This window comes from Salmo trutta, chromosome 23, assembly GCF_901001165.1.
Source record: "Salmo trutta chromosome 23, fSalTru1.1, whole genome shotgun sequence".
Taxonomy (NCBI): Eukaryota; Metazoa; Chordata; class Actinopteri; order Salmoniformes; family Salmonidae; genus Salmo; species Salmo trutta.
The window spans coordinates 36,983,766-37,004,289 of record NC_042979.1 but is presented as its reverse complement, the minus strand read 5'-3'; the positions used below and the strand labels follow the sequence as shown (position 1 = coordinate 37,004,289).

The window sequence follows — 20,524 nt, the reverse complement described above, 5'->3', positions numbered from 1 at the left end:
TAATGTCGCGTACGTAGGTGTACAGAGGCCCATTATCAGCAACCATCACTCCTGTGTTCCAGTGGTACGTTGTGTTAGCTAATCCAAGTGTATCATTTTAAAAGGCCAATTGATCATTAGAAAACCCTTTTGCAATTATGTTAGCACAGCTGAAAACTGTTCTGATTAAAGAAGCAATAAAACTGTCTTTCTTTAGACTAGTTGAGTATCTGGAGCATCAGCATTTGTGGGTTTGATTACAGGCTCAAAATGGCCAGAAACAAAGCCCTTTCTTCTGAAACTCGTCAGTCTGTTCTGAGAAATGAAGGCTATTCCATGCGAGAAATTGCCAAGAAACTGAAGATCTCGTACAACGCTGTGTACTACTCCCTTCACAGAACAGCGCAAACTGGCCCTAACCAGAAAAGAAAGAGGAGTGGGAGGCCCCAGTGCACAACTGAGCAAGAGGACAAGTACATTAGAGTGTCTAGTTTCAGAAACGGATGCCTCACAAGTCCTCAACTGGCAGCTTCATTAAATAGTACCCACAACCACCAGTCTCAACGCCAACAGTGAAGCATGCACCCCTGAGGGGCCCCAGTGTTGAGGATCAGCGTGGCAGATGTGGTGTTGCCTACCCTTACCACCTGGAGGCGGCCCGCTAGGAAGTCCAGAATCCAGTTGCAGAGGGAGGTGTTTAGTCCCAGGGTCCTTAGCTAAGTGATGAGCTTTGTGGGCATTATGGTGTTTAACGCTGAGCTGTAGTTAATGAACAGCATTCTCACATAGGATTTATTTTTGTCCAGGTGGGAAAGGACAGTGTGGAGTGCGATTGCGTCATCTGTGGATCTGTTAGGGTATGCAAATCGGTATGCGAATTGGAGTGGGTCTAGGGTATCCAGGAGGAGGTTGTTGATGTGAGCCATGACCAACGTTTCAAAACACTTCATGGCTACCGACGTGAGTGCTACGGCGCGGTAATAATTTCGGCAGGTTACCTTCACTTCCTTGGGCACAGGGATTATGGTGGTCTGCTTGAAACATGTAGGTATTACAGACTCCGTCAGGGAGAGGTTGAAAATGTCAGAAGACACTTGCCAGTTGGTCCACACATGCTTTGAGTACACATCCTGGTAATCTGTCACGGCCTGCGACTTTGTGAATGTTGACCTGTTTTAAAGGTCTTGCTCACAATCGGCTACCAAGAGCGTTATCACAGTCGTCTGGACCAGCTGGTGCTCTCATGCATCCTTCAGTGTTGCTTGCCTCGAAGCGAGCATAAAAGGCATTTAGCTCATCTGGTAGGCTTGCATCACTGGGAAACTGGCAGCTGGGTTTCCCTTTAGGATTCAATCTTAATCCTGTATTGACACTTTGCCTGTTTGATGGTTCGTAGCAGGATTTCTTATGAGTGTTCAGAATAGTGTCCTGCTCCTTGAAAGCGGCAGCTCTAGCCTTTAGCTTGATGCAGATGTTGCCTGTAATCCATGGCTTCTGGTTGGGATATGTATGTACTAGGGATGCACCGATATTACATTTTTGGCCGATATCGATAACCAATATTTTCCTTGACAAAGAAAGCGATACCGATAACCGATATTAAACATTTTTGCAGCCTTTTAAGCGTTCTTGTACAGTTTAATAGTTAACACACACACGGACGCAGTGGTCTAAGGCACTGCATCTCAGTGCAAGAGGCGTCACTACAGTCCCTTGTTCGAATCCAGGCTGTATCACATTCGGCCGTGATTGGGAGTCCCAATAAATCACTGACAGTGTCACCAGCAGAGCACTCACACCATCACACCTCCTCCTTCATGCTTCACAATGGGAACCACACATGCAGAGATCATCCGTTCACCTGCTCTGTGTCTCACAAGGACACAGGGGTTGGAACCAAAAATCTCAAATTTTGACTCATCAGACCAAAGGACAGATTTCCACCGGTCTAATGTCCATTGCTCATGTTTATAGACCCAATCAAGTCTCTTTTTCTCATTGGTGTCCTTTAGTAGTGTTTTCTTTGCAGCAATTCAACCATGAAGGACTGATTCATGCAATCTCCTCTGAACAGTGGATGTTGAGATGTGTCTGTTACTTGAACTCCGTGAAGCATTTATTTGGGCTGCAATTTCTGAGGCTGGTAACTCTAATGAACTTATCTCCTGCAGCAGAGGTAACTCTGGGTCTTTCTTTCCTGTGGCGGTCCTCATGAGAGCCAGTTTCATCATAGCACTTGATGGTTTTTGCGACTGCCCTTGAAGAAATGTTCAAAGTTCTTGACATTTTCCGGATTGACTGACCATGTCTTAAAGTAATGATGGACTGTCATTTCTCTTTGCTTATTTGAGCTGTTCTTACCATAATATGGACTTGGTCTTTTACCAAATAGGGCTATCTTCTGTATACCAACCCTACCTTGTCACAACACAACTGATTGTTTCAAATGCATTAAGAAGGAAAGAAATTCCACAAATGAACTTTTAACAAGGCACACCTGTTAATTGAAATGCTTTCCAGGTGACTACCTGTGCTGCATCAGATGACTTGGCCTCCACAATCCCCCGACCTCAACCCAATTGAGATGGTTTGGGATGAGTTGGACCGCAGAGTGAAGGAAAATCAGCCAACAAGTTCTCAAGACTGTTGGAAAAGCATTCCAGGTGAAGCTGGTTGAGAGAATGCCAAGAGTGTGCAAAGCTGTCATCAAGGCAAAGGGTGGCTACTTTGAAATAATGTCAAATATAAAATATATTTTGATTTGTTTAACACTTTTTTGGTTACGTGATTCCATGTGTTTTTTCATAGCTTTGATGTCTTCACTATTATTCTACAATGTAGAAAATAGTAAAAATAAAGAAAAACTCTTGAATGAGTAGGTGTGTCCAAACTTTTGACTGGTGTGTGTGTGTGTGTGTGTGTATGTATATATACTGCTCAAAAAAATAAAGGGAACACTTAAACAACACACCCTAGATCTGAATGAAAGAAATAATCTTATTAAATACTTTTTTCTTTACATAGTTGAATGTGCTGACAACAAAATCACACAAAAATAATCAATGGAAATCCAATTTATCAACCCATGGAGGTCTTGATTTGGAGTCACACTCAAAATTAAAGTGGAAAACCACACCACAGGCTGATCCAACTTTGACGTAATGTCCTTAAAACAAGTCAAAATGAGGCTCAGTAGTGTATGTGGCCTCCACGTGCCTGTATGACCTCCCTACAACGCCTGGGCATGCTCCTGATGAGGTGGTGGATGGTCTCCTGAGGGATCTCTTCCCAGACCTGGACTAAAGCATCTGCCAACTCCTGGACAGTCTGTGGTGCAACGTGGCGTTGGTGGATGGAGCGAGACATGATATCCCAGATGTGCTCAATTGGATTCAGGTCTGGGGAACGGGCGGGCCAGTCCATGGCATCAATGCCTTCCTCTTGCAGGAACTGCTGACACACTCCAGCCACATGAGGTCTAGCATTGTCTTGCATTAGGAGGAACCCAGGGCCAACCGCACCAGCATATGGTCTCACAAGGGGTCTGAGGATCTCATCTCGGTACCTAATGTCAGTCAGGCTACCTCTGGCGAGCACATGGAGGGCTGTGCGGCCCCCCAAAGAAATGCCACCCCACACCATGACTGACCCACCGCCAAACCGGTCATGCTGGAGGATGTTGCAGGCAGCAGAACGTTCTCCACGGCGTCTCCAGACTATGTCACGTCTGTCACGTGCTCAGTGTGAACCTGCTTTCATCTGTGAAGAGCACAGGGCGCCAGTGGCGAATTTGCCAATCTTGGTGTTCTCTGGCAAATGCCAAACGTCCTGCACAGTGTTGGGCTGTAAGCACAACCCCCACCTGTGGACGTCGGGCCCTCATACCACCCTCATGGAGTCTGTTTCTGACCGTTTGAGCAGACATGCACATTTGTGGCATGCTGGAGGTCATTTTGCAGGGCTCTGGCAGTGCTTTTCCTGCTCCTCCTTGCACAAAGGTAGAGGTAGCGGTCCTGCTACTGGGTTGTTGCCCTCCTACGGCCTCCTCCACGTCTCCTGATGTACTGGCCTGTCTCCTGGTAGCGCCTCCATGCTCTGGACACTACGCTGACAGACACAGCAAACCTTCTTGCCACAGCTCGCATTGATGTGCCATCCTGGATGAGCTGCAGTACCTGAGCCACTTGTGTGGGTTGTAGACTACGTCTCATGCTACCACTAGAGTGAAAGCACCGCCAGCATTCAAAAGTGACCAAAACATCAGCCAGGAAGCATAGGAACTGAGAAGTGGTCTGTGGTCCCCACCTGCAGAACCACTCCTTTTTGGGGGGTGTCTTGCTAATTGCCTATAATTTCCACCTGTTGTATATTCCATTTGCACAACAACATGTGAAATTTATTGTCAATCAGTGTTGCTTCCTAAGTGGACAGTTTGATTTCACAGAAGTGTGATTGACTTGGAGTTACATTGTGTTGTTTAAGTGTTCCCTTTATTTTTTTGAGCAGTGTATATAAATATATATGTGTGTATATATTTCATTTTTGGACATTAAAGGCTGTAAAATCACCAGGAAATTGGCCTCCCGAGTAGTGCAGCAGTCTAAGGCATTGCAGTGTTTGAGGCGTCACTACAGATCCGGATTCGATCCCGGACTGTGTCGCAGCCGGCCACGACCGGGAGACTCATAAGACGACGCACAATTGACCTAGCATTGTCCGGGTTCGGGGAGGGTTTGGCCGGCCGGGATGTCCTTGTACCATCACGCTCTAGCATCTCCTGTGGCGGGCCGGGCACATGCACACTGACACAGTTGCCAGTTGTACAGTGTTTCCTTCGACACATTGGTGCGGCTGGCTTCCGGGTTAAGCGAGCAGTGTGTCAGAAAGCAGTGCGGCTTGGCAGGGTGTTGTTTCGGAATACGCATGGCTCTCAACCTTCACCTCTCCCGAGTCCGTACCGGAGTTGCAGCGATGGGACAAGACTGTAACTACCAATTGAATATCACGAAATTGGGGTGAAAAAGTGCTATAAAAAAATAAATCACCAGGAAATCAGCTCAAAGTGATTTTAATTTATATATCTATTTCTCAATGTAATCAAGGTTTGAAATTATAATGTTTTTGTCAAATACTATATTTGTGGTTTTCTTGCTGTCAATTTGCAATGTACAAATTATTTATAATTATGTTCCGGCCGCCTGACCATCCGCTCAAGAAGAAATCTGCCTGCGGCTGAAGGTAATTCTGTACTCCTGCCCTACACCAATGACTGTATTTATGAATGGACAAATCCTTTGATCATGTGACACCATTCATTCCTATGTGAAGCCTCAATAGCACATCGAAGCCAAATTAAGTCGGTTAAAACAGCGTCTCATGGAGAAATAACGTTACAGAGTTTCTAAACCCAGTGGCGCAACATCCCCAGACTTCTGGGAAGGCTTGCAAAAAAGACCAAGCAGACCAGGCCGGGGTATGGGGTTTGATAACTAAATGAGAGAAGTGAAAAATGATTCCTTAGTTGTTCCTTTTCTCTAAATCTAAAGGCACAATCTAGATTCCAGACAATATCTTAAGTAGTTGAAGATGTTATTACTCCAACCTCGTGAAAATGACAAACTGCATACGTCAACATTTTTCCAAAAACACTGTATATGGAAGGAGTGCCTTTGATATGACGGTTAGAACCGATGACTGTTTCTGCGCATGAGCTTAGCTAGCCATAGTCGCCATGACATCGTCTACAAGCGTTATCGGGGGATTTATATTGGAGAAGCAGTTTCTGCTTACTGTACTGTATTTGATAACATGCACAGTTTGAAATACTCCAGGAAGTGACGTTGCAGGCTAGCTCAATGCTGACCCTTCTCATTGAGTAACTCAATGAGAAGGGTCAGTTGAAGGCTGACCAGGGTACATCTGATGTATTAGAAGCAATTATTGATACCATGATTGTCCTCGAAAAACAATTCTTTACACAATGATTCACCATGAAGACTGCCATTTTTGCATTCACGATAACGGTGATCCTGTTTTCTGCTAACAGTGCCTGCAGTACCGCGGTCGGCCTTGAACTTCTGAGAGCAGGTCGTTGTCCACTGCTGTACGCTCTCTTTCCTCCTCTACTGATGATACTGCATGCACTACAGTATCTTGTGTCCTGCCTAGGCATCTCTTTGCTTTGTGCACCTTGGAATCACACACTTACTAGGGAGAATGGAGGAAGGGGGTATTCTTTGCCTGGTCCATTCAGTGTGCTCCCGATGCAAAATACCACTGACAGATCTTTTTATAAATAATTATAATAAAACGTGGGCTTAAAACTGAAGTTTCGTTTTTAATAAAAATAAATAAAAAGGAAAAATCTGAGGGGCCACGTGCTTTTGTGCCCCCTATGGGCATGATGCCACTAGCTGTTGCTCTAACATGGCAACTCTGCGCAAATATGCGAAATGAATTTCAACGAGGAAACAGTCAGTGGTTGTATTCGATTAACTTTTTATTTAAAAGGTATGGATTTCAGCAAACAAAGAAAGCCAGAGAGGACAAAAATAGGTACACGGTAAGGGTAAGGGTTTAAGAATTTACAATTTTGAAGTATCGATTGTACAGCGACTCGAAGAAAGTTGGAGGTTCACTCCAAAACCTCTAGGCTCCACTCAACTCCGCAGAAGAAATAAGCGTGGAGTTGAGATACTTGGCTAATTTCTAAATAGTCTGGACTGTGCAATATAACTGATTTATTAATTTGTTATGGAAAGGTTTGTGATCGTGCGCAGAGCCTTACATCAAGCTGACCCTTGTGAACAAGCAGCCAAACACTTTCTAGAATTGGATACAACGTGATAACATCCTAACAAAGAGTTATTTGTACATCACCCAAGAAATAAGAGCGACAACCTGATTAATACCGTACTTTATTTTCGCTCTTTAGAAAAAAGCTATTTCTGAACATTTTCTACATCAACCCGGGAGAGCACTTTGATGCGTTTGGGCATGGCCACGATAATCTCCACCCCTGCCCTTTTTCTCTTCCCCTTTGAGGTGAGAACTGTTTTGACGCTAGCGTCCTTCTGAACCACCATGGCCTCACTCTGAGCCTGGAGAACGTCCAGTTTCTGCCTGAGCTCCTGTAGGTGGTCAATGTCGTTGATCCCGCTCACATTCTCCATGATGGATTTGAGTTTGGCCACACACTCCCTCTGCAGTTCCTCCTTTTGCAGTTCCTCCCTCTCCCGCAGGCCCTGTGAAGCCTGTGGGGCCACCCACTGTGTGTGTATGCTATGCAGTTGTAACTGTGGAGTTTGAGGAGTTTGCACCAGTGGCACTGTTTCTTCAGGCCCATCCCACTGAAGAGAGACTGGGGAAGCTGGGGAGAGATGCATTAGACCATTGAGGGCTTCCTCCATCTCCTCTGTTGTGGTGTGAGTGGTCTGTGAATGCAGCCTGAGCAGAGGGTGGTCCCTGTATTTGGGACACAGGTGCTCCCAGGTCCAGTTAGGCTCAGACCTGAAGACGTGACAGAAGTGTTCACAGGGCAGGCGCTGGTCCCTCCACACCTCACACTCACAGGAGGGCCAGGTGGACTCTGAACCGAAGCTGACCGTGTAGGACCGTGCTGTCGTGGTCTCTGCCCGACTCTTCACCCGGAAGGTGCCGGCGGCGGCGTCGCTGGCCTGCTCCACCATGATGTCGGGGTCTTGCAAGGCCGCAGACATGTTGTCCATCACCAGGGCCACCACACTCCAAGGGCGATGCCACAGGAACGGAGGCACAGTGGGGTTGAGGCTGTACTCGCCAGAGGACTGGCTGTTGAGGTCTGTGTACCTGGAGGTTCAGGGAGTGTAGCAGGTTTAGACTGACCAAACATCACAGCACTTACATTAAAGGGGAATTACACTCCAAAATAAAAGTTTACAAAAGTAGTCAAATGTCAAGATGAGTCCACATTCTACATCTTAACCCCAATGGAAAAGATAAGCACTGTAAAATATATGGTGTTTATCTTCCATAAATTTTGCAGATATGTCAACAGAAGACCACTTTTGACAGCGAATACTATTCTAAATGACATTGAATCCTATTCTAAAACGAACTTACCTTTGGTGCATCTGTGGGAAGTAGTCGTCAACAAGAAACTGCAGCATTTGGCTCAGGGTGTCTTTTTTATGGACCTTCATGTTATTATGTGTGAAAAAGTCGCTCTGCATCTCCAGACCTCCGTTCACCATAGACACAAAGTTGACAATATCAACCCTCACAGCGTTCGCCCATCTCTAAATGAACAAAAACAAGAGCATGTAGCTAGCCTCTGTATGCGCCATCATTAGACTAGGATGCACATTATGGATCTATAGCTAGCATATTATGGATCTATAGCTAGATACCGTATCATGGATTCAGCTAGCAAAAACATTCTACAGACTGTCTACATACAGTAGTTGTGGTTTAAACATGCTGTCTGCTTCAGGATGAAAGCACAGGTCTGAGATCTGCTTTCCATCTAGCCACCCTGACCTTCATTAATACGCAGGTGAAGACACAGCAGGTCCAGGACCTGACCCCATTGCCCCTGTGATTTCATTAATTGACATGTGCACTACAAACCTTCTCCTCTGACAGCCACTTGTTAGTGAACCAGTTCTTGAAAAGTTGTCTCTTTTCCAACCAGATGGGGCTCTGCTGTAGTAGTTCTACTGCCTCCTGGTGTTGCTTTCTGGTAAGGGATCCAGCAATGGCCTTCATCATATCAAAGATCCCCTCCTGGTTGGTGATGGCTCGGGACCGGTTGCTCAGCCACTTGGTCCAGGTCCTCTCCCGCAGGTGATCGCTGAAGACTGCCTGAGCACCTGAGATTGGAATGAGAAACAGTCTGTAATTAGCAAACTCTAACCCCCTCATCCTCTAGTATTTAGAGATTGTAACAGATTAACCTCTCTTGGGTAGGGGGCAGTATTTTCACAGCCGGACGAAAAACGTACCCAGATTAAACGGCCTACTACTCGGGCCCAGGAACTAGAATATGCATATTATTAGGATTTGGATAGAAAACACTCTGAAGTTTCCAAAACTGTTTGAATGATGTCTGTGAGTATAACAGAACTCATATGGCAGGCAAAAATGTGAGAAAAATCTAACCAGGAAGTGGGAAATCTGGTGCTTGTAGTCCTTTCAAGTCATTGCCTATCGAACACACAGTGACTTAGGGTTAATTTTGCACTTCCTAAGGCTTCCACTAGATGTCAACAGTCTTTATAAAGTTGTTTGAGGCGTCTATGGTGAACAGAGAGTCGAACAGAGGAAGTTGGAAGTTGTTGACTCAGGAAAGCACATGAGTTTGTTGGCGCGCGTTCACGTGAGGGGTAGCTGTGTTCCAAAACGTTTTTCAAGACACTGGAATCATCCGGTTGGAATATTATTGAAGTTCTAAGTTAAAAAGGCCCTAAAGATTGATGCTATACAACGTTTGACATGTTTGAAGGAACATAAATTATGGACTTTATCGAACAAAACAACATTTATTGTGGACCTGGGATTCCTGGAAGTGCCTTCTGATGCAGATCATCAAAGGTAAGTGAATATTTCTAATGGTATTTGTGATTTTAGATGACTCCAAAATGGCGGGTATCTGTATTGCTTGATGTCTTTTTCTGAGCGCAGTACTCCGATTATTGCAAAGTGTGCTTTCCCCGTGAAGCTTTTTGGAAATCTGTCACAGCGGTTGCATAAAGGAGATGTTCATCTATAATTCTTTGAATAACAGTTTAATATTTTATCAACGTTTATGATGAGTATTTTTGTACATTGTTGTGCTGATTCACTGGCAGTATTGGAGGCAAAATATTTTCTGAACATCAAGCGGCAATGTAAAATGCTGTTTTTGGATTTAAATATGAACTTGATCGAACAAAAAATGCATGTATTGTGTAACATGATGTCCTAGGAGTGTCATCTGATGAAGATCGTCAAAGGTTAGTGCATAATTTTAGCTGGTTTTCTGGTTTTTGTGACGCCTGTCCTTGCTAGGAAAATGGCTGTGTGGTTTTTCTTGTCTTGGAACTGTCCTAACATAATCTAACTTTATGCTTTCGCCGTAAAGCCTTTTTGAAATCGGATAATGTTGTTACATTAAGGAGACGTGTATCTTTAAAATGGTGTAAAATAGTTGTATGTTCGAGAACTTTGAATTATGACATTTTGTGGTTTTGAATTTGGCGCTCTGATTTTTCACTGGGTGTTGAATAGTGTGAACCGTGGGTGGGACGCTCCCCAAGAGAGGTTAAACATTTTCTTGACCAACAGGTCTTTTCAAAAGAAAATCCTGAAACTCACAGCCAACAGTGTTGAGAGAACATTATGAAGCTAACTTGCTTTTCCCACCTCATAGCTAACATTAAAACCTCACCACTGTTCACCTGTGAATGCTGCCTCCACCGCCTTCATCTCCACAGGACAGTGTTCAGTGAGGATGTAGGCTGGGCTCCAGCCCCGGTTCCACTGCCTGAACACCCCCAGCGCCTCCCCCAACGCTTCGGCGTTCCTCGACTGCACCACAAACAGGCCCACCGGCACCACGCTCACATTGGTGCGCACGCACAGGAAGAAGAGTGGCAGGGGGAAGCGCGTCCTCTTATAGGCCGCGTCCAGGAAGCACACCTCCTTGCCATACTGCCGAAGCAGCCGTCGCTGCCAGTCCGTCTGGTAGCAGAGCAACAGGTTCTCGCTCTCTGATTGAACCCTAAGCAGGAAGTTGATTCTAGGAGCTTCCGCCTTCCAATTCTCTGCCAAGGTCTAAGAGGGGGGAGTTATGGTTAATAGCTGAGGTGAAACTTTTGCGTCCTTTCAATTATTTCAGTGCTAACCAAACTCCTTTTTGCGCCAGCGTGAGCTTTATATATGGTTGTGCACCTTGACTTTTGCTATAACATGTCTGTCTTATTCTAAACCACAGCAGTGATATTCCCATGGCCTTAAACAACCCCAATGACGTGTCATGGAGTAATATTTATCTGTGCTCTGTTACATCACACAGTCCTTAGTTCTCAAAATGTTCCACTGAGGACACCTGTTAAAGTTCCCATGTATTAATTCACCATACCCAGTGTGTAGAAGTTTCAGACTACATACTTTCTAAAAAGGAGTTCCAGAATGAGGGGTGCTTTAGCTCTGCTGGTGTTGCTGTTCTGTCTGTTTGGGGAATGGGCTCAGGGAGAGAGTGGTGGGGTCTGAGAGAATGACATCACTCAACCCAGTTGTTGTTGTACATTTACATAATAATGGCCAGCATCTACTGTCAACAAGTAGGGCGGCAGGTAGCCTAGCAGTTAAGAGCGTTGGGCCAGTAATAGAAAGGTTGCCGGTTAGAATCAGCCGACTAGGTGAAAAATCTGTCTGTGCCCTTTGAGCAAGGCACTTTACCCTAATTGCTCATGTAAGTCACTCTGGATGAGAACGTCTGTTAATTACTCAAATATAAATACAATCGCAATGGAGGCAATGACTATGTATCCAATTCAGTGACTCTGGCTGCGTTTAGACAGGCAGCCTAGTTCTGATCTTTTTTTCACAAGTTGGTCTTTTGAGACTGAAAGACTGAAAGCTATATATACTGAAAGCATGAATGTTGACATGTAGAATGTTTTGGGACTATATCAAAAAGTACACTAATGAAACAATAGTGAGTAAAATGCCCCGTTAAACAAGTGTTTCAAAGAGGGTGGGTGACATGCATACAAACTATTCATAAATTGCATTGAAAACATACAGCTAACACCACAAGCCCCAATGTCTCAGAAGACAATCCAAATATCTGATGAATAGGTGGGAATGATGGAGTGCAGCACAGCCTTCTCACCAGCAGGTTGACCAGGTCTATTTTGCTGTAGTGTTCCTCCGCGATAACCTGAGCCATGACGGCATGGATGGTTTTCTCTGTGGGGAAGAAGCGCCTCAGCGGCGGCGGGGTCGTGTCTCGGAACAGCTCCGTCCGCACGTACTGGACCATCTGGTTCTTTACCTCCTTCACCTTCCTCACCCCCTGCTGCACCAACGCTCGGATGTAACCTTTGACCCTGTCGTCCATCTGATCTGCACCCTGAGGGAACGAGAAGAGTGGCGTTAAGTAGAGAAAATACCCCTAACCACTGTTACAGGGTCAGATACTTGTATTCCACAGGGAATTTTAAGAGACCAAGGTTTTATTACATCTGTGTACCGAATAGACATACAGATACTAGTTATGTAGCCTAAAGAGAGTCCAATGCAATAGATCCCATGGTCATAGTATAGTAATAACATAGTAATACCTTTCCAATAGGGTGGCCCTTGTGGTCAGTGACACTGGGTATTTTGAGGAAATACTGTATCTTCCACTGCACCGAGGCTGGGTCTGTCTGGAGAGCTTGTTTGATGGAAATAGACATGACCCTCCTCAACCGTGATGTGTCCTTCTCCAACTGATGCAGTGTGGAGCGAACACACACACACACGTATATTAGTCTGATGTGCATCCTACTGTTGACTGTGTTGCACGGTCACTGGAGTTACATAATAAACATATATAAACAAACACAGTATTTAACCCGTACCTTGAATCCAGGGAACTTGACAATACGGCTGATTGTGAACACAGCAGGACATGCTACCTTCTTGGTTTTCAGCAACAGGTTTCTTTTTTCCTTGCCATCTTTTGCCTGAAAGACCAAAATGAGTGGCAGGTGAGAATGGAATTGTTGAGATTGGTTGTGAACCCCACAACTACCTTGAAGCATTGATGAAACCAGGGACATATTCATTATCATCAAGGACCATAACCACCCGACATCAACCACCTGAGCCACTGCCTGTTCACCCCGCTATCATCCAGAAGGCAAGGTCAGTACAGGTCCATCAAAGCTGGGACCAAGAGACTGAAAAACAGCTCCTATCTCAAGGCTATCAGACTGTTAAATAGCCATAACTTGCTGGCCTCCACCCAGTACTCTAACCTGAACTTAGTCACTGTCACTAGCCAGCTACCACCCAGTTACTCAACCCTGCACCTTAGAGGCTGCTGTCCTATGTACATGGACATGGAATTACTGGTCACTTTAATAATGGAACACTGGTCACTAATAATGTTTAAATGCCGTTTTACTCATTTCATATGTAAACTCAGCAAAAAAAGAAACATCCCTTTTTCAGGACTCTGTCTTTCAAAGATAATTCGTAAAAATACAAATAACTTCACAGATCTTCATTGTAAAGGGTTTAAACACTGTTTCCCATGCTTCAATGAACCATAAACAATTAATGAACATGCACCTGTGGAACGGTCGTTAAGACACTAACAGCTTACAGACGGTAGGCAATTAAGGTCACATTTATGAAAACTTGGGACACTAAAGAGGCCTTTCTACTGACTCTGAAAAACACAAAAAGAAAGATGCCCAGGGTCCCTGCTCATCTGCATGAACGTGCCTTAGGCATGCTGCAAGGAGGCATGAGGACTGCAGATGTGGCCAGGGCAATAAATTATAATGTCCGTACTGTGAGACTCCTAAGACATCGCTACAGGGAGACAGGACGGACAGCTGATCATCCTTGCAGTGGCAGACCATGTGTAACAACACCTGCACAGGATCGTTACATCCGAACATCACACTTGCGGGACAGGTACAGGATTGCAACAACTGCCCGAGTTACACCAGGAACGCACAATCCCTCCATCAGTGCTCAGACTGTCCGCAATAGGATGAGAGAGGCTGGACTGAGGGCTTGTAGGCCTGTTGTAAGGCAGGTCCTCACCAGACATCACCGGCAACAACGTTGCCTATGGGCACAAACCCACCGTCGCTGGACCAGACAGGACTGGCAAAAATTGCTCTTCACTGACTAGTTGCGGTTTTGTCTCACCAGGGGTGAGGGTCGGATTCGCGTTTATCGTCGAAGGAATGAGCGTTACACCGAGGCCTGTACTCTGGAGCGGGATCGATTCACAGCATCATGCTGTTTGTCACAGCATCATCGGACTGAGCTTGTTGTCATTGCAGGCAATCTCAATGCTGTGTGTTACAGGGAAGACATCCTCCTCCCTCATGTGGTACCCTTCCTGCAGGCTCATCCTGACATGACCCTCCAGAATGACAAAGCCACCAGCCATACTGCTCGTTCTGTGCGTGATTTCCTGCAAGACAGGAATGTCAGTGCTCTATCATGGCCAGCGAATAGCCTGGATCTCAATCCCATTGAGCACGTCTGGGACCTGTTGGATCGGATGGGTGAGGGCTAGGGCCATTCCCCCCAGAAATGTCCGGGAACTTGCAGGTGCCTTGGTGGAAGAGTGGGGTAACATCTCACAGCAAGAACTGGCAAATCTGGTGCAGTCCATGAGGAGGAGATGCACTGTTGTACTTAATGCAGCTGGTGGGCACACCAGATACTGACTGTTACTTTTGATTTTGACCCCCCCTTTGTTCAGGGACACATTATTCCATTTCTGTTAGACACGTCTGTGGAACTTGTTCAGTTTATGTCTCAGTTGTTATTTGTTATGTTCATACAAATATTTACACATGTTAAGTCTGCTGAAAATAAACGCAGTTGACAGTGAGAATATGTTTCTTTTTTTGCTGAGTTTATGTACTGTATTCTACTCAGTGCCATCCTATTCAACTTTTGCTGTATATATACACACTATTCTATCCTACGTATTCTACAGATACACTAAATATTATATCCACATACTGTCCATAATGTCTATACATCACACACACACACACACACATAAATATACACAGTACCAGTGAAAAGTTTGGACAGACCTACTCATTCCAGGGGTTTTCTTTATTTTTGCTATTTTCTACCATGTAGAATAATAGTGAAGACATCAAAACTATGAAATAACACATATGGAATCATGTAGTAACCAAAAAAGTGTTAAACAAATGTAAATATAGTTTATATTTGAGGTTCTTCAAAGTAGTCACCCTTTGCCTTGATGATAGCTTTGCACACTCTTGGCATTCTCTCAACCAACTTCACCTGGAATGCTTTTCCAACAGTCTTGAAGGAGCACCCACACACCATCACACCTCCTCCTCCATGCTTCACAGTGGGAACCACACATGCGGAGATCATCAGTTCACCTACTCTGCGTCTCACAAAGACATGGCGGTTGGAACCAAAAATCTCAAATTTGGACTCATCAGACCAAAGGACAGATTTCCACGGGTCTAATGTCCATTGCCCGTATTTCTTGGCCAAAGCAAGTCTCTTCTTATTGGTGTCCTTTAGTAGTGGTTTCTTTGAAGCAATTCGACCATGAAGGCCTGATTCACACAGTCTCCTCTGAACAGTTGATGTTGAGATGTGTCTTTTGAACTCTGTGAAGCATATATTTGGGCTGCAATTTCTGAGGCTGGTAACTCTGATGAAGTTAACTCTGGGTCTTCCATTCTTGTGGCAGTCCTCATGAATGCCAAGAGTGTGCAAAGCTGTCATCAAGGGAAAGGGTGGCTACTTTGAAGAAATACCAATATAAAATATATTTTGATTTGTTTAACACTTTTTTGGTTACTACATGATTCAATGTGTTATTTCATAGGTTTGATGTCTTCACTATTATTCTACAATGTAGAAAATAGTCAAACTAAAGCAAAACCCTTGAATGAGTAGGTGTTTCCAAACTTCTGACTGGTACCATATATATATATATATACACATGTTTGGGGTCACTTAGAAATGTCCTTGTTTTTGAAGGAAAAGCACATTTTTTGTCCATTAAAATAACATCAAATTGATCCGAATATAGTGTAGACATTGTTAATGTTGTAAATGACTATTGTAGCTGGAAACAGATTTTTTAATAGTACCCGCAAAACACCAGTCTCATCGTCAACAGTGAATAGGCAACTCCAGGATGCTGGCCTTCTAGGCAGAGTTGCAAAGAAAAAGCCATGTCTCAGACTGGCCAATAAAAGGAAAAGATTAAGATGGGCAAAAGAACACAGACACTGGACAGAGGAACTCTGCCTAGAAGGCCAGCATCCCGGAGTTGCCTCTTCACTGTTGACGTTGAGACTGGTGTTTTGTGGGTACTATTTAATGAAGCTGACAGTTGAGGACTTGCAAGGCATCTGTTTCTCAAACTAAACACAATAATGTATTTGTCCTCTTGCTCAGTTGTACAGCGGGGCCTCCCACTCCTCTTTCTATTCTGGCTAGGGACAGTTTGCGCTGTTCTGTGAAGGGAGTAGTACACAGCGTTGTATAAGATCTTCAGTTTTTTGGGAATTTTTCACATGGAATAGCCTTCATTTCTCAGAACAAGAATAGTCTGACGAGTTTCAGAAGAAAATTCTTTGTTTCTGGCCATTTTAAGCCTGTAATCGAACCCACAAATGCTGATGCTCCAGATACCTAACTAGTCTAAAGGCCAGTTTTATTGCTTCTTTAATCAGTACAACAGTTTTCAGCTGTGCTAACATAATTGCAAAAGGGTTTTCTAATGATCAACTAGCCTTTTAAAATGATACACTTGGATTAGCTAACACAAAGTGCCATTGGAACACAGGAGTGATGGTTGCTGATAATGGGCCTCTGTACGCCTACGTAGATATTCCATAAGAAAATCTGCCGTTTCCAGCTACAAAAGTCATTTACAACATTAACAATGTCTACACTGTATTTCTGATCAATTTGATGTTATTTTAATGGACAAAAAAAGTGCTTTTCTTTCAAAAACAAGGACATATCTAAGTGACCCCAAACTTTTGAATGGAAGTGTGTATATACACACACACACACACACACACACACACACACACACACACACTCCGGACTCCCGACATTGCTTGTCCTAATATTTATATATTTCTTAATTCCATGCTTTTACTTTTAGATTTGTGCGTATTGTTGTTAAATATTACTGCATTGTTGGAGCTCGGAACACAAGCATTTCGCTACACCTGCATTAACATCTGCTAAATATGTGTATTCGACCAATAAAATGTTATTTGATTAGGCACCATATGGAAGAAAATTTACTGAAATAGGGTGGGCCAACCTGAACTCCAATAAGAAAAGCTCCTTTCCTTTTTCCGTTGCACAATGTTTTGAAAGGTTTTGCTATGATGTGTCCTAATGAATTTTATCCAGTCTCAGATGCACAATACGTCCTAATCATTTACATGGAACACTTAAAAGACGTTTCAGAATATCATAGATATCAGCACCCTTTGATCCTCAAGTTCCTGCCTCTTCTTGATTCCACACTTTGCCCGGCCCCTGTGGCATCCCATTAGCTTGTGTCCGATGAACACGAAGGGTATGCCGTCAAAGGGGATACAGGGAGTACCCTTGCCGTACTTCCATTCCCAGTATAACCTGTTCTTGTGGTCCTGTGGTTTCCAACCTGTTTAGCAGAACACATTGAAAGAGCCAGGGGTGTATTTATTAGTCGGATTCTGTTACAAACCGTTTTGCAATGTAAATCGTCTACTGTCTAGGTACCAAACAGAAGCTAACAGAGCAAACGGAACAAAACGGGGAGGGACCAACCTGAATGTCATATAGAAACTGTGTTTTTTTTGCAAAACATTTTATGTATGGAGTAAACGGTTTCTGACTAATGAATACACCCCAGTAGTTTGCAGAATATACATCACTAGCTACATAAGAATAATAATCAATCAATGGCTACTTAGTATAATAGTATCAGTAGCTAAATAGTATAGAAGGGCTAAAAGATAGCAGTAGCTTGATCAATGCAAGTTTGCTCCAGAACACTCTCAAAGATTTTTTATAACTAACCCAAGATAGACTAGAGCCTGTCGTTTCCAATAGGAGCAAATTAATCATAGCGAGCAGAACAAGCAAGGAGGTGGGCAGAGCCAAGCACGAGCGACTGAGATCTTATTGGCGCGTTCTATCATTGATTTGCATATCTTCTTTAGGGAACGACTACTCTGTGAAGTGCGCTTGTGCAATAACTCAATTCGCACTTGCACTTCTTCTAAACAACGGTTTTTATTTTTTTAAACCTTGGCAAAGGGTGAAGTCTACAAAACACAGTCCACTCTGTTATAGATTATACTTTTGAAAGAACTGTATGGAGATCAAATGTTTCATCGATGAGAACATTTGCAGAATGTTGGCGAAAATCCATCTCGCTCCATCTTCACTCACTGCCGGCCACTGGGATTCCTCTCATCACCATATTTGGTAGAGAGGAAACGCCAACCGGATGCATCATATTTATCCATCCGGTGAAATGTCTGTCTCATTGTTATATCTGTGACGCTCGTTAGCTTGCTAGCTAACTTACCTTGGTCATTGAATCGCTTGTCCACACGATAAGAAATATATTTCACACAGGTTGACTCTTCGACGTGTGAGATATGCTTATTGACCTCTTCAATTGTTTCAAAGACCGCTTCGTTGCTCATTTTTGATTATTATCAGCTACCAACGCAGAGAAACAGTCATGTAAACATTCAAATAATGTAGCTCGCTAGCTAAGTACCAACACAGAGTTTCTAAACCCAGAGGTACAACATCGCGAGACTTCTGGTAACGTTTGCGAGATCGACCAGGCCGGGGGTTGTGGTTTGAGATGTCAATGCGCAGTTCGGCGCGAGGCGACTTTTAGACCTGCGGACGTGTTTTTACCATAGAGAATGATAGCTTAATTTCTAAATATATATTTGACGTTACCAGTGAATGCAGTTTTTGTGAACTAGAAACTGAATCTATTGAACACTTATTCTGTAATTGTTTATATAGTGAAGTGTTTTGGACTGATGTAAAACTATATCTTAGCCGCAAATTGCATACAACCATTGATATTACTAAGTTTGACATATCATTTTACTACACTGATTCCACAATTGAACGTGAGTATGTCATAAATCTCTTTATTTTATTAGGAAAATCTTTCATCCACAAATACAAATTTATGAAGAAAAAGCCCCTTTTTAAAATTTTTTAATCTGATTTGGAACAGTACGTAGAATCTCTAAAACGTATACAAAACAATATGTCAAAAAAATGTATTCGATATATGTCTGTATTTGATTTGATATAGTTTTTTTTATTTGTCTCTAATTTCTTTGGATTCCCTCTGGCTGTTATGTTATGTTTATGTTTTGCATGTTACTGTTATTTACAACAAGTTAAATAAAGATTTGTGCAAACTTAAAAAAATAAAAATGATAGAGGCCAACAAGCCATTTTAGCATGGGCATGCTGTCGCTATAATGGCACAGATATAAAGCTGAGTCCTATTTATCTCTATGCTTTCTACCAATTTATATATACACATTTGATTTTAAAAAAAGTAATAGATGGCACCTTTAACTAGGCAAGTCAGTTAAGAACAAATTCTTATTTACAATGCGCCGCCCTATGGGACTCCCAATCACGGCCGGATGTGATGCAGCCTGGATTCGAACCGTTGCAAAATGTAGTGATAGCCTTCCATCTTCAAGATCCCTTTTACCCTGTACAAATCTCCCACTTTACCACCACCAAAGCACCCCCAGACCATCACATTGCCTCCACCATGCTTGACAGATGGTGTCAAGCACTCTTCCAGCATCTTTTCATTGTCTCACGAATGTTCTTTGTCATCCAAACACCTCAAACTTAGATTAGTGTTTCCATAACACTTTTTTCCAATCTTCCTCTGTCTAGTGTCTGTGTTCTTTTGCCCATCTTATTCTATTCATTGGCCAGTCTGAGATATGGATTTTTCTTTGCAACTCTGCCAAGATGGCCAGCATCACGGAGTCACCTTGTGAGGCATCCGTTTCTGAAACTAGACACTCTAATGTACTTGTCCTCTTTCTCAGTTGTGCACTAGGGCCTCCCACTCCTCTTTCTATTCTGGTTAGAGACTGTTTGCACTGTTCTGTGAAGGGAGTATTACAAGATCTTCAGTTTCTTGGCAATTTCTCACCTGGAATAGCCTTCATTTCTCAGAACAAGAATAGACTGACGAGTTTCAGAAGTAAGTTCTTTGTTTCTGTCCATTTTGAGCCTGTAATTGAACCCAAATGCTGATGCTCCAGATACTTAACTAGTCTAAAGGCCAGTTTTATTGCTTCTTTAATCAGAACAGTTTTCAGCTGTGCTAACATAATTGCAAAAGGGTTTTCTAATGATCAATTAGCCTTTTAAAATGATAAACTTGGCTTAGATAACACAACGTGCCATTGGAACACAGGAGTGATGGTTGCTGATAATGGGCCTCTGATATTCCATTAAAAAAATCTGCCGTTTCCATCTACAATAGTCATTTACAACATTAACAATGTCTACACTGCATTTCTGATCAATTTGATGTTATTTTAATGGACCATTTTTTTTTGCTTTTCTTTAAAAAACAAGGACATTTAAGTGACCCCAAACTTATATATATATATATAAACATATGTTCCTCAATGTATAACTTTTAGAGATTAATGTTACTGTCCCCACTACAACGAAATACATGTAATCTTTTCCTTGAAACATGTTATTGAAATACTGTAGAATTCCATTAATTCCTATGGAGGATTGCTCCTAC

The 20,524-nt window shown here is 43.3% G+C and overlaps 1 protein-coding gene across 2 annotated transcripts; it reads right to left on the bottom strand.

Moving 5' to 3' along the window:
• Nucleotides 1-6,456: 6,456 nt before the first annotated feature.
• On the bottom strand, nucleotides 6,457-18,538 carry LOC115159956 (uncharacterized). 2 transcript variants are annotated; one of them, XM_029710102.1, is made up of 9 exons: nucleotides 18,284-18,538; nucleotides 17,193-17,371; nucleotides 12,567-12,671; nucleotides 12,285-12,434; nucleotides 11,834-12,073; nucleotides 10,395-10,770; nucleotides 8,587-8,828; nucleotides 8,080-8,255; nucleotides 6,457-7,806 (listed from the first exon to the last, which is right to left on the bottom strand). In XM_029710102.1, exons 1-9 carry the CDS (start codon nucleotides 18,402-18,404, stop codon nucleotides 6,921-6,923), a joined length of 2,475 nt encoding a protein of 824 aa, XP_029565962.1. In that variant the 5' UTR covers nucleotides 18,405-18,538; the 3' UTR covers nucleotides 6,457-6,920. The 2 variants fall into 2 exon arrangements, with proteins under 2 accessions (XP_029565962.1, XP_029565963.1); XM_029710103.1 differs by lacking the exon at nucleotides 18,284-18,538 and having other exon boundaries at nucleotides 17,024-17,285.
• Between the last annotated feature and the right edge of the window lie 1,986 nt (nucleotides 18,539-20,524).

What these genes read in the sequence shown, in the direction of transcription:
- LOC115159956 (XM_029710102.1), bottom strand. Translation starts at nt 18,404, where the DNA reads ATGAGCAACGAAGCGGTCTTTGAAACAATTGAAGAGGTCAATAAGCAT. An exon ending in TCAAGTTCCCTGGATTCAAG is followed by an intron (nt 12,435 to 12,566) that starts GTACGGGTTAAA and finishes ACACTGCATCAG; the next exon opens with TTGGAGAAGGACACATCACG. An exon ending in GGTGGAGGCAGCATTCACAG is followed by an intron (nt 8,829 to 10,394) that starts GTGAACAGTGGT and finishes TTCCAATCTCAG; the next exon opens with GTGCTCAGGCAGTCTTCAGC.